This window comes from Aptenodytes patagonicus, chromosome 2 (assembly GCF_965638725.1).
Source record: "Aptenodytes patagonicus chromosome 2, bAptPat1.pri.cur, whole genome shotgun sequence".
In the NCBI taxonomy this organism is placed as follows: Eukaryota; Metazoa; Chordata; class Aves; order Sphenisciformes; family Spheniscidae; genus Aptenodytes; species Aptenodytes patagonicus.
Genome location: NC_134950.1, coordinates 80705856 through 80719329, shown reverse-complemented (window position 1 = coordinate 80719329; position 13474 = coordinate 80705856). Strand labels below are relative to the sequence as shown.

At 38.4% G+C, this 13474-nt stretch overlaps 1 protein-coding gene across 8 annotated transcripts in view; it reads left to right on the top strand.

Annotated features, from left to right (window-relative positions):
- Window positions 1-13474, top strand: part of SEMA5A (semaphorin 5A) — a 365023-nt gene that overhangs the window by 274244 nt on the left and 77305 nt on the right. For all 8 annotated transcript variants that reach the window (XM_076330319.1, XM_076330320.1, XM_076330321.1 and 5 more), the window contains exon 16: window positions 7486-7633. In XM_076330319.1, coding sequence (XP_076186434.1) covers window positions 7486-7633 — 148 coding nt within the window. The remainder of the gene's footprint in view (window positions 1-7485; window positions 7634-13474) is intronic.

Sequence of the window (13474 nt, the reverse complement as noted above, 5' to 3'; positions counted from 1 at the left end):
GGAATTTTAACAGGAATTAAATATTTCTTTAAATCAAACTAGAATATATTCATATAAACTGCAACTCTTAGATACATTATGTTGTTTCCCGAGGCATGCCAAAAAGCTAGATAGCAGAAGACTGGTGTTGGTGTAAGAATTGGAGTACTGTAGTCATCTGTTCCAAGAGATGTATGTGGATACGTTTCCTCTCAATATGCACTTGCAGCTTACTTCAGTGTTTCTGTATGGATGATTTAGTATCCTATACTGCTGTTGGATGAAAACAAGATTCAGTAACCTTTATGATGAGTTTCAGTGTGGGATTTAATTAAACACCAACTCCGGCATTTCTTCAGGTGAAGAGATTCCATTGAAGGGAAGTTGCATCACACATTTATGTATTAACAGATCAGCAAGGACCTGGTCTTTCTAACTCTACATGTTAAAGATCAGTATCACAGAACATGTGAACACTTCTTGCTGTTTCAGAGCCATGAATATTTACCATTTCATGGCAGAGGAGAGCATTTTATTATTTTCTAAATTGCTTTCTGAAAATAGGTTGTCTGACCAAAAAGCCATCGCCACCAAATGTAGATTATATCTGCTGTTACATAGCTCTGTCCAAGCATGAAAAATAGTTATTGATTTTCTTGAACTGAGATGTCAGTCCAGGGCAGGACACAAGACGACTGAATATAGAAGAAAAGAGTTCAGTTGGGATAGGCTCTTTTGTGATGGACTATGAACATTAGTAGTCATTGTTCATCTTAGGTTTAACATGGAATAAAAGTCCAATAAGGAGTTTCAGAGAAATACAGAAAACCGTGAGAAATACTTCCATAATAATAGGAGAAAATGTCCAGTATTAAGACAATGGGTGCACTAAAAAGCAGTTACAAAATGGAAAGTGATACTTACAATGGGTTGAAATAATAGCAGCCTAGGAGGATTGAATTTTGGTTCAGAACAGTTCTGAAGGAACAGCAGGCTTATGTTGCTTTGCTGTTGTAGCCTGCTGGTTACTTAGAATCATAGAATCATTGAGGTTGGAAAAGACCTCCAAGATCATCGAGTCCCACTGTCAACCCAACACCACCATGTCCACTAAACCATGTCCCTAAGTGCCGCATCTACACGTCTTTTAAATACTTCCAGGGATGGGGACTCAACCACTTCCCTGGGCAGCCTGTTCCATCCAGTGTTTAACCACTCTTTCAGTAAAGAAATTTTTGTCCTTTCCCTCTTCATCCAGTTCAGCAGCAATCTGGGATGTACATGCCTGTGAGTTTACTGCAGGATGCGGTCTTCTCTCATAGCTCCTCTGTCGCTGTTTCCTATCTCCTTGAAACACCCTCCACTCCCACCGGCCCTGCACCTTCCTCTCACTCACTAGCTTGCTCACAGCTGACCTTCCTGCTTCTACCCTGATTTTGTTTAAGATATCCATGATGTATGCTGACACTTTTAAAGGTTTTTTTTTAAAAGTACTTTTAAAATTTATTTCCAGAAGGTGTGGTATATTAGGAAGTTTTGTCATATCATTTATAAAGCAGCTAGAGGAATGAGGCATCATTTATTTGCCAGGATTTTTGTCGGTGTCAGGCCAAGTACTTGGATAAATCTTTTCAGAGCTGTAAAAGCAGAGTGTCCTGGGAAACTCAGCAGCCAGGGCCCATCCCACCACCCCCAGCAGGGGAGCGGGGCAAGCCTGGCAATTGTGGCCAGATCCAACCAATAGTCTAGATAATAGGTGATATCATGGTGATGAGGCAGGTCTGAGGTCCAGCTGGGAAGCCAAGCCACAGGCCAGGGTTAGGATCAGGTTTAGTGGTCACCAGGCAGGTCTATAGCAACAGGGCCAAAAACCATTCCACACATTGAGGTCTAGACCAAAGGGTTCCATGGTGGGCCAGGGACAAGGTCCAGCACTTCTCCAACAGCACAGCTCAGGAAAGTGTTGAAGGTCCCTGGCAGAGCTTAAATAGAGCTCCTGGGCCCATGGGTGTGGGTAGAGGTCCCAGGTGAGGCTGGTTGGGGCCATTAGGGCTTTATGAGTGTCCTCAGGGCTGACAGCCTGTACAGAGTTTTGAGCTGTGAGGGCAATGGAGTACCAGTATTTGCAGTAGTCCTAATTCACTGCTTCACTCCAGTACCGCTGGAGATACATCTGCACCAAACAGAAACAGTTCCTTTGAGAATTGGGCCCAGTACATTTAGGCAGGCTGAGCAAATACTCCACAGGCAGTAACTCCTAAGAAACGTTTACCTCGGTTTTGTATCCAGAGTACCAATAAGCAGCTTCTCAGATTTTCTCATTTAAATTAATTGATGCTTATAAATAGCCTAACATTTCACTTTCTTAATGGCCCAGCTCATATGTAAAATGAACATATGTGTAGTCTTAGTAAAAATTAGAATTAGTTGGTTTACACATTGTGTGCCTTTGTCTTTATAAAAGTGCATATTCACATCACCTTCACATGTTCAGGGGCATAAATATGGGATTCAGTTTCCACAGCCAACATTGTGCCAAACTTTGAAACAGCTTTTCAACAAACAGTTATTTCAGTAGAAGTCCAGTGCATAACTCCATAGAAAGCAAACACAGAAAAGGCAAAATATATCTGAGGTAAATTCACCTGCAGATGTGAATGCATATTCAGTTTGAGAGTATTTGTTCATGTGTTAAGAGCTAAATGTTTATCTAGATTATATTTGTTTTACTTCATGAAAGCCATGATCCTATCATGGCTAATGTATCAGGCAGCTCTGTGCTTGCTGGTCATTCCCGTGAAATCAATGGCAATATTTACCAATTTAAAGTGTTGCAGATAGGTTAAGCTGTTGCATGCTCTGCTGCTAAAGGGGTGGGGGATGTGGAAAACAGTTGAGAGAGAGCAGCAAAGAATAATACTGCAAAGCCAATTCACCTTGTAGAAATAGGTCAAAAGTGCAGCTGATGTGCATTTAGACAGAATATGGAGAGGCAGTAAAAATAATATTTTAAAAAAATTTGCTAATCAGATAAAATAATTTTGTAGCTAAGACTCCAGATGGAAGACATCCTGATGAATTCCTTAGGGACTTAAAAAATTCTGTTTTTTCTTGTATGAGAAAGATTCACCGAAGCTGCTGGAAAACTCTCTAGGTTTTCGTTTATAGAGTCTACAGTATCCTGTCTTGACTTTTTCATTCAGTGAAAATGTTTGTCCTCTCCTTTCTGTGGAAGATGCTGTGGATATGGGCTCAGTAAGTCTACTGGTCTCTCTCCTATCTGTGCAGAAATGAGGGACATTAGAATGAGAATCCCTTGCTTTTAGTGAGTGTAGTTATCTTTTATTACATAAGAAAACAAGAAAGAAAAAAAGCATGGCAAATCAGAAGTAGAAAAATAAATTGGCTGCAGATGAGGAGTAAACGTTTGAAAGCCCTGGAAATTTTGGGGTGTATAAGAAGATTAGAAGCAGTACATATTGTCACCTTGTTTTTGTACACAATCCTCAGCAGATATTCAAGAGCTTTTGGGCTTGTTTCTGTGAGAAGGAGGAACTGCTGAGAGTCAAGTGCCTGCTCTGTGTAGCAGTGCTTGTTTCCGAGCAATGTGAACAAGCCTGGTCCCCTTCAGCAGAGTAGATCAAATGCCACGAGGCTTTGGGCTTGCTTGCGCTCCCATGGCTGTCTTGTTTGCTGGGAAGTGTGTGCTCCCATCCTCCTTGCTCCTTGCTTCCTCTGCTCCCTCCTCTTCTTCCACAGAAGCCCCTGGGAGCACATGCCCCGGCCCCCGCCACCTACCACAGTCTCCTGGGTGGGGATTTCTGTCGATTCAGCAATCTCAGTCCAGTAAGGCATGTGTGTGCATCATGTATCTGCCTTCAATTAAAGGAATCCAGCATTCCCATCAACGTCAGTATAGTCTGTGCTTCCCAGTAAGTCACCAGCTGGTAATCACGAGTACCCACTACAGAACAGTATATGGCATAGGAATGGGCAGACAGTGATGAAGGTTTGTTTTTCTTAAATATATGCTAGTATAATATAGTTCAAAATTAAGAACTATGTGTGTAAATTAAATAGCATCTCTTTGTGGAATAAAAAAGACACATTTGTAACTGTCATGCAGTTAGCCTGAGGTACTCGGTGCTGCATGGCAATACTGAAATAAATTGATGTTTTACTAAAGGATGAGATCTTCATAGGAACAAGAATAGTAATTCCAGATGTACTGGAATTGCCTGGAGTAAAAGTTTAAAAATTGCTGTAGGAACTAGTGGTTGTGGACACAACTGGACAGAGGATGTTCTTTCTTCCCCCAGTATGATAATTCCTTCATTAGGGCATTTGAACTTGGATTCACTGCAAGGGGAAACAGGAAGGGTCACTGTACAAAACCCACATTTCTCTAGGCTGTTCTCCCTTCTGACCTCATTGCAGTTAGATTAGGGAAGAGGGCAGTGGTTTCACAGATTCAAGTTTCTTGCATTGCATGTTTTGTTGAATTACTGTAAAATGTTAGCCCTGTGGGTCCTGAGAACAAAATTAAGAGGGGAAGAAAGAGCAAAAGGGAAAAAGGTTTACTGAGTGACTTGAAATGCAGCCAAGAAGAGATATAATGAGACTTGGCTCAAAGCTGTAGCACAGCTCTCAGATCAACTGCAGGGATGTCTCTAGCTGTGAAAACATACCTGATGTTTTCAGAGGCTGGCTAGCAGAAATGAAAATAAGATTCTACTTGTATGCTGTGTTGTGGGTTTTTTTTCCTTTTCCTGAAAAAAAGGAAAAATTGCCACTCACTCCTGTTGATTTTTAATTTTTTTTTTTCTTCCCTAGACTGAAGTTAAGTAGCTTGCATAGGCATTTTAGGGCTTTTTTGAGTTTCACTTTGTAGTTTCAGCTGCATCTTTAAATAGTGTTGGTTAAGAGAATTTGCCAGCCTTTGAAGTGCTTACTGAGTCAGTTGTTAGGTTTCTTTTCTGTCTTCCGCTTAAGTGAGCGAGCAGATGATAGGGCACGTTGACACTAAAAGAGGCACTGTACAGTGTCATGAATCTCATCTAAGTGAGATTTGTCACACCTAACTTCAGGTGTCCACGAATGTGAGTGATTCTGTGTGAGTCAGGTGTCTGAACTTCCACTACGGTCTGTAGAAATCTAGTCAATACAGGCTCTGGAGAAGAGAGTGACTTGTCTCCTTCTACTGTATATTCCTAAATTTGGTCAAATCATTCTAGCCTCCATAGCTTGTATTGACAAAATTTCTTTTGGCTGTAATGGGAGCTTAGATGTCTGTCTTCCACACAGCCTTTATAGTCAGTGGAGAGAAATCAGTATATTGAGGGCTGTATTTGTATGACCTACATTAGACATTTCCTTTAGGGTGACATAAATCGTGTTCTTAAAAAGGCTGTTTCTTTCCATGAACTGTTGCTCAAGTTTCGGTAACTATTTCATTTCTAGACAGCTGTACATGCCTATATTTTAAGGAGAGATGAGTCCCACCCTTAATTTTACTTTTTGCATGGCTGAATATTGGTAATTGTCAACTTCATGGCAGACTTGCTTTATCCTATGTGCGTGTCCCAAGTTAACTTAGCACATCTCCATTAAGAACTAATGAAATTATGCAAAATAGGTACTCATTTGACTAAATAAATGTTACATCTGTGTTTCATTGGGTACACGTACCCAACAAATGATCACAGAGGCAAACTATCACAAACATTCACATAAATGACTGCATGTGACAAAGAATGCGTGCAGCTGTTTGAGTTTTGGGGGAAGAATATCCAGGCACAGAACATTGCTCTGCATCTTTAGTGACAGCATAATGCGAACTGTGAATTGCAAATACTGAACATGCAGGAGGAAAAGAAGGTAGTTTATGTATAAGTTACTGTTGAAAAACATTTACCTAAATCACACACTGAAGAATTCTGAGATAGCAGATTCATAAGTGTTGAGGGTTTGGGTTTTTTTTTCCTCAGTCTGCTAGTAAACACCAGACCGGGTCAATACAAGCTGTTAATAGTTTCCTTAACTATACAGAAACACAAAACTAAATGTCACTCCCCTATTTACCTCACTCCCAACCTTTTAAGTTTTGATGGAGTTGCTCAGACCTAGCGACAAATACTGAGTCATAGGCTCCAGCATATGTGATAAACTTACTGTTGTATATAACATACACAAACAACATTTTTTTCCCACGGAATTCTGAATGTGCAAATTTCTTGGTAATGAAGAATTAGAGCTTGAGGATCTTGGGGCTTTCTGCAAAAAAAATGTGGTTATGGTTATTCTTGTTGAAAATGACAACAGTTTATATTGTCATTTCTCTTTTTGTAGAAAATGAATTACTGAAGTATTAAAGTCAGTTTTCATTGCAGGAGAGTACAAAGTGATGGAAACTTGTTAGAAGGGCAAGAAGACTGGATTTTGGATGGCTGGTGTAAAAAAATGAGGGAATATTGTTAAGAGATTGATTTGTTTGTTCGGGACAGTCAGTAGTTGGAACAAGAGCCACCCAGCCGCATCCATAAAATGAGCACTCCTTCAGGGTCATCTGTTTTCTGAATATCTGTTGTGGCTTTGCTTTATCTGAAATAACCGCTTCGTCTCTTAAAGAGCCCAGTCACACTTGCTGGTGGCCCAAATCCTTTGGACCTGTGTAGAAGGTCCTTACTAAGCAGCATATGCTATGGCTAGAGTTATTGGATGGCACGCTCAAAAAATCAGGAATCTTAGGATTTTCAAAAAAAATGAAAAAACTCACTAAAAGTTGGGACCTTCCCACATATCTGAATGTCTTGTTACAATAATGATAGCTCAATAGTAAAATATTCCTGCTTCCCTCAAGAACCTAGTAGGCCTCTGAATAAGTTTGCAGCCCAGTGGGAAATCCTTCAAAGATTATAATAGCTAAAAACACCCTTTAAAAGATAAAGTATTAACATTATGAAAACAGTACAGTTCTTTATGCCTAGAAACAATGTTTTAGCTTTTATTTTACCCATAAAAGTGGAGACACTGTGGAAAGCAAAAAGCAAGTTTAGCTCTCTGAAGAGGAGAGAGATGGATCCTAATCAATGCTTAGCTGGAGACTGATAAAAGACTGCCTGCATAAATGGTTGCCTTCCGTTTGGTTGACTCACTTCTGCCCCAGATGTGTAGCCACAACTGTTTTTAATAAAGTAGTTGTCAACCTTGCTTATGTGCTCTCAGTACAATAGCATGGTTGTATCACATGGATTGTATAAAGGCACTGAATAAAGCAAACAAATGCTTCACCCACGCAATTACGGCCTAAAAAACCCCTCAAACGTTTAAACACTGTGCAGTATGACAACTGTTAGTTCAGTACTTTATGAACAGAGAGGGGCCCTTTGTATAAAATATTTCCCTGTACAAACATCTATCTGAATAATGCAAATGAGGGACGTCTGAGGGAGGTGTTGTCTTGGTACTAAATAGATTCTTTGCCTCCTTGTTTGCCTCTTCTCACAGGTACTGCAATGAGCATTTGTTGTGCCCCCCTCATGTGTTTTGGACAGGCTGGGGTCCATGGGAGCGCTGCACTGCTCAGTGCGGAGGAGGAATCCAGGCACGGCGTAGGACATGTGAAAATGGTCCTGACTGTCCTGGCTGCAGCGTGGTAAGTAATTCTCAGCTTTCCCTTCAGCAAATATCTATGGCCGTATGCCATGGATGTCCCTATGTCCATAGGGCATCTGTGTATGTCTGTATGCTCTACCCCTAACATGAGTCACCAGAGTGTGTTTGTCTCTGTGTTGTTCGCGTGTGCTGAAATTCACACAGTTTATCAATCAGAAATATATATAATTCAGCTTTTTCACAATATCATCTAGAACATGAGCTTCCTGAGGCAAGGTTGGTGCAGATATGGATGTGTCCTTGGCAGGTTTATGGTGTCTTATTTTTATCACCAGAGTACATAGGAACTCCTACTATGAGCCCAGGACTCCAGTGTATTATGTCCTGTACAGCACAGAAAAAGATAAGTTTGAAATTTAAATACATAAGGAGCCAATAAGTGAATACATGGAACCACCAGAAAGTCCTGAAGTAAGCTTGAATAGCGATAGTGATCTTAGCACGGCAACAGCCTAGCAGCTGTCAGGCTTTGAAGCTGAAGCGGGATGATTTTGAATGAATAGAAGTGCTTTATGAAGAGAATTTATTTCTTTATTGGGAGAATTTATTTCTCCCAATTTATGAAGAGAAACATATGGGAAAGAATATAGGGGCTTTTTCTTATATCTGAACAAATAGAGGTGGTAGGTTTCGTGTGATGGGAACATCAAAATGGGACATTGTTTTCTTGAAGGTGAATGAGATGATGCATAGTAGTATATGGATGAAGGAGAGAAACGTAGCAGAGACAGGTAGAGAGCAGAGTGACACATTCACTGCAGTACACTGGGAAGATAACCTCAGTGTGAGTATTCTTGAATGGATAACACTGTCAAAGCCAGAGGAAAGAATATTGTTGCAGGACAATGAGAAGCTGAAGCAAAGTCTTAGCAAATGTAGGTGAATATCAGAAGATGAACCTTGGGGTGCTGTTTCATGATAATTTGAATTCTAGTGGTAGATTGTCACTGCAGGGGGTATTATGTAGAAAGCGTAACCTGGGTAAAAATTTGAAGTAGGCAACACTGCAGAAGACAGATTCTGCTGGTGAATGACAGATGGTGATGTTAATCTCCCCAGTGACCAAGAGTGAGCACAGCTCAAAGGAAAAACGAGAGTTCGGTTTTAGCCATGTTGTGCTTAATGGCCGGGCCTAATGTTGCACACTGAGAAACATGTACTCAATTTTGTTCCAGAATATTAAAGAGGTAGAAGAAAAATAATTTTTTTTCACATATTAAACCAACTTTTACATGCCTTCATTTCAGAGAGTAAGCTTAATTCTGAGGTTTGTCATCATCTGTGGTCTATTTGTTAGACTGGCAGTAATTCAACATTAAAGAAAGGATCATTTATTACCTTTTTCTAGTTTTAAGGTTTTGTGCGTTTTCCCAGGATTTGTTTTCTTTTTAACATTTATCCTGGTGGTAGAATTACATTTTCAGTAGATTGAAAACATCCAACAGGTTTGTTCTTGTCTTTCATTTGAACTTTAAGAATTAATGTAATAACTTAGAATTATACCAAGTTTTCCAAAATATTTGTCTCCCCCTGATGGTACACAAAAAAGCAGACATATGGTCTCAATCTATTGTTAAACCTTCCTGACTAGCAGAGAAAAGAGCACAATCTGAAGCTTTTCTGTCTCGATCATCCCTGTTTACCCCCATACCCCATTACCCTTTGTGAAAGAAAGCAGTATTTTGTTTTGCACAGAATCTTCCCATGGTCTGAAATGAAAAATATGTAGCTCTAATTTTCTTGGGAAGCTCTGTGTGGAAAGTAGGAAAACCTTTACTGTAAAAATTTCTTAATTATAACTGATTTGAGATTAATGTTACTGGGGTTTGTAATTTATTACCAGTCTCAGCACGTTGTGTCTGCTGTGTCACAAAACAGTTACCAGTTCAGCTATGGAAATGTTTTTGGGTTTTTTTATTAAATAGAAAATTATTGCGTTGATGGTTTCAAAAAAGTGCTTAGCTTTGGAATACATAGTTGTCTTGCTAATACTTAAGTACCAATGGAAGCCAAGCTAAGGTAGAAATCCTCTATAAACCCTGGTGTTCTTGCAAGACAAAGGACTCGGGTATAAAGTCTGTGTTCTGTTTAAGTTTCAGTGAATTTGAACCTGGAAGTTACCTGTCTTGAGTCAAAAGTTTTGCAGCCATAGTAGGACCTTGTCAATAAGTGTATCTGGAAAAGAAAGTACTTTATTTCTTCTAAGAGTTTGTTTCATTAATGTAGGAAAGAGCAATCTGAAATTTTTTTATGCCTTCTTGTAATTGTTGAATGGATGAAATATTTATGTTAATAAAATCCTAATGAATGAGAAGCAGGAATATCAAAACTTGTTTATTCATCAGAGGTTCTTCTGCTTCAACCAAATTTTTGTTTTTATTGTTGTAGGTATGTATCCTTCAAAACAATTAGAAGTATGGATTGTTACCATAGTGAATAAAGGAGAAATTATTGTTCCTTATTACTTCTAATTTCCCATCTTTACTGGTTGTAGTGATACTAAACTCAGGTGGTGAAAGATCTTTACTGAATTTAATTTGTTTTAAAAACCTTTTATTCTGAGTATCTCAGAGCACTTTGAAAGCTAAATAATCTCAGGAAAAGTTGCAATGAAAGTGGTAGTAATCTACCCTGTCTACTGGATATTCGGTCTGGAGTAAAAGATGTTATGAGCCAAATTTTCACAAGTGAATTAAAGGCATAGCTGAGAATAGACTCAAGGGCTTAAAATGCCCAGTTCTCTCTTTCAAGCATTAGATGATAGCTTTAATCTAAAAGGAGACTCTCCAGGTTTCCTATTTACCTTCAGTGAGGATGAACTCTGGGAAAATTTCACAATGTTTGAATGGTATGAGTTGCCATAGGTCTTCTGCAGCTGTATAGTTCAGAGTCTGTGGTCTGTAAAGTCAAGACTTGTGTTCGTAAAAAGTGGGAAAGAAAAATGTGTAGATAGAGGACTGGAGAACATATTATTTAAGAAGATAATAACTATGTTAGGCTTCATTTCATCTTGAAATGAAATTTTTGACGCATCAGAGGTGTAAGGTGGAGTAAATGCTCTCTTGGGACCCCTTTCAACTATGCCAATTCTTTGTTTTTAGAGCTGTTTTTCAGTGGGGGATCAGGGGAGAAAAATGACAACAGCTGGTTTTATAAGGCTTGAGAAAGGAAGTCTTACAGCTTGTTTGCCAGCAGCGTCAGGGGACAAGATTTTATGTTGTAGGAGAACCTACCTCTTCCGTTCTCCAATCTGCAACCAGGCTGTGAGACTGCAGTATAGCCAATCCTAATCTATTTAGCTGTTCTCATTTTGCAGCTTCTACCATATTCATGGCTGTTGTCTGTGTCCGCCTAATGACTTATACTACATAATTTTTACCTAGCATTTTTCCTTCCTTTTAGTTTGGTTGTATTGCTCTTAGTCTTAATATCACAGCAGGGGGCTACTGCCCGTGTTTTGCTTTTTGCATGTTTTCATCAGTTGGTTCCTTGGCTGTATGTGTCTTATAGCAAAAATCAACCAAGACACTTGAATGTTTTTTTATCAGGACTCAGTAGAGAGTTCCCTGCAATTATCGCAAACTTAGCATCTTATAAAATAATAATGATAATAATAATCTTTTGATGCATATAAATATTCCAAAGAGAGAAAAACATGATGATATTTTAAAGATGCATCTCTCACTGAAGAGCACTCAATACATGAAAATAGATGGCCAGAGACTTAGGACTGAAAGCATTTGCACTGAATATAGAAAGCCATAAATCCTTATGATATAGGAGAATTAGACCCCAGAGACTCCTAAAGGTCAAAATGATGAAGCTCGAAATGAAAATCTGTAGCCGTAAGGACCTGTCAAGGTCTTTACGTTAATCAAAGTTAGTAAAGAATGCTTAAAATTGTCTAATAAGAGATAGGACCACCACAGACAAATTTAAGAGCAGCTAAAATCTGGTAATAGAAAGTTTAAATGGATCACAAAACAGGTATTACTCTCACGTATTCAGGTAATACATGCTCTAGAGAAGGAACTGTGGAATTCTGTGGACTGTGCTAATATGACTCAGAGGACAAATATCTTCAGATTTTACAGCGTACTCAGATAAGTTGTACATTTGCTTCAGAAAATGCTTCTTTTCCCCTGAGAAACATAATCTCAGTTGAATTTGCCTCAGGCCAGTAATAAAAAAATAACTTTTTTTAAGAATTATTGCTAGAATAAGAAATCTAGTTTGAGGCTCAAGTTGGGTGACATACTTTACATATATTTGTCTGTGTTCTCATTGCAGTCATGCTAACATATGCATTAATTTTAGTTTTTGTAATGGGAAACTGGTAAAGTGTATATACTTTCCATATGCCAAAACAAAGCATGTTGGGTTTTGCTGTGGAAGAAAAAAAAGGAGGAATTTTGTTTGCTTCTTAGAAATAGCTGCTAGTGTCGCTCTCATCTTTTTTTATTATTATTATTTCAATGTTCCGGAAGTGTGCTGAACACAAAACTTTGGGAAGGAAAACTATCTGTATTCTAAAGTTTCTGTTATGACACAAGATGAAAAAAAAAGTCTTGGAAAAACAAATGTCAGAAATGTTTTCTTTCGTTAAGTTTTTAAAGGGAATTTGAAGATGGAAGGTTTTCAGAAGTACTTTGTCCATCAGAAAGGACAGAGTCTTTAAAATACTTGCCAACTCACAAAACAAACTCCAAATGCCTAGTCTAGAGAAAAGGGACTAGAAAGGAAGATTGTTATTATGCTTTTTTATGGTTCTTTTTTAAGTTTCCATTTGACTTCGAGTTAAAGAAAAATAAAATAATACATCATCTATTGCAAAACCAGAAAACATATTCTCACAAGCATGAGGTACAAAAAAATTGTACTTTTTATGACATTTGCCTACTTCATGTTCATTTCCTTTTCCAATCTTTTTTTCTGTCTATAATGTAAATTCTGTTGAGTATTAGCTAGTTTTTGTATGTTTTAAAAGTTTTGCAAAGTAGAGCCTGTCTTCTTTTGATGCTGCATATGCTATTGCAATTATAAGCAATGCCAAGTAATTAAAAGAGAGTAAAACAAAAAAAAAAAATCAAACCCACAACAAATAGTTTCAGAAAATGCTAACATATATTGATTAATGGTAGATGTGGTACTCAACTGTATCAGTAAAGTGAGTTATCAACTTGGCATGTATAATCAAGGTAAACGTGAAGTCTAAACTGGTTGAACTGATGTGCATATATATCCAAATGTGAGGTGTTTAAGGTAGTCTTTAGCTACACATCCCGTGATCATTTTGCTGTTTGATTTATTTAATTTTGAAAAAGAGGCTAAACTGCAAGTTTTTTGCTTTCTTGCTTAAAACAAAGCAGTGTGAAGCATACATTTTTTGAGAAGCATGTAATTTTTAAAATAATTTAAAGCTGAGAAATAAATCTTCAGCTGCTGGAAAACTGTCACTACTCCACTTCAAGCAATTCAGTTCAACCTGTGACAATTGACACTGACTGCAGTCCTGTTCTGAGGTTCTTATAGCAAGCTCTTTCAGGGACTTCCACGTCATGTACGATAACTTCTTTTGTGGACCAATGCCAGTTGATTTGAAATCTCTTTCAATCTAGTTAGAATGATTCTCCAAAGTGAGCGTTCTCACATTCAAGAGCTTTGCTTTGGACATATGCGTACCTGTGATACAGATGATGTGCGTTTGATTCAGAAGTCCAACTCTTATTTAAAAAAACTTAGGAAACAAATTTTACTGTAACTGTGCACAAGCTTTCTCAGGGCTTTGGATGTAGGGAACAGCCAATGTGTCCCTCAAGGT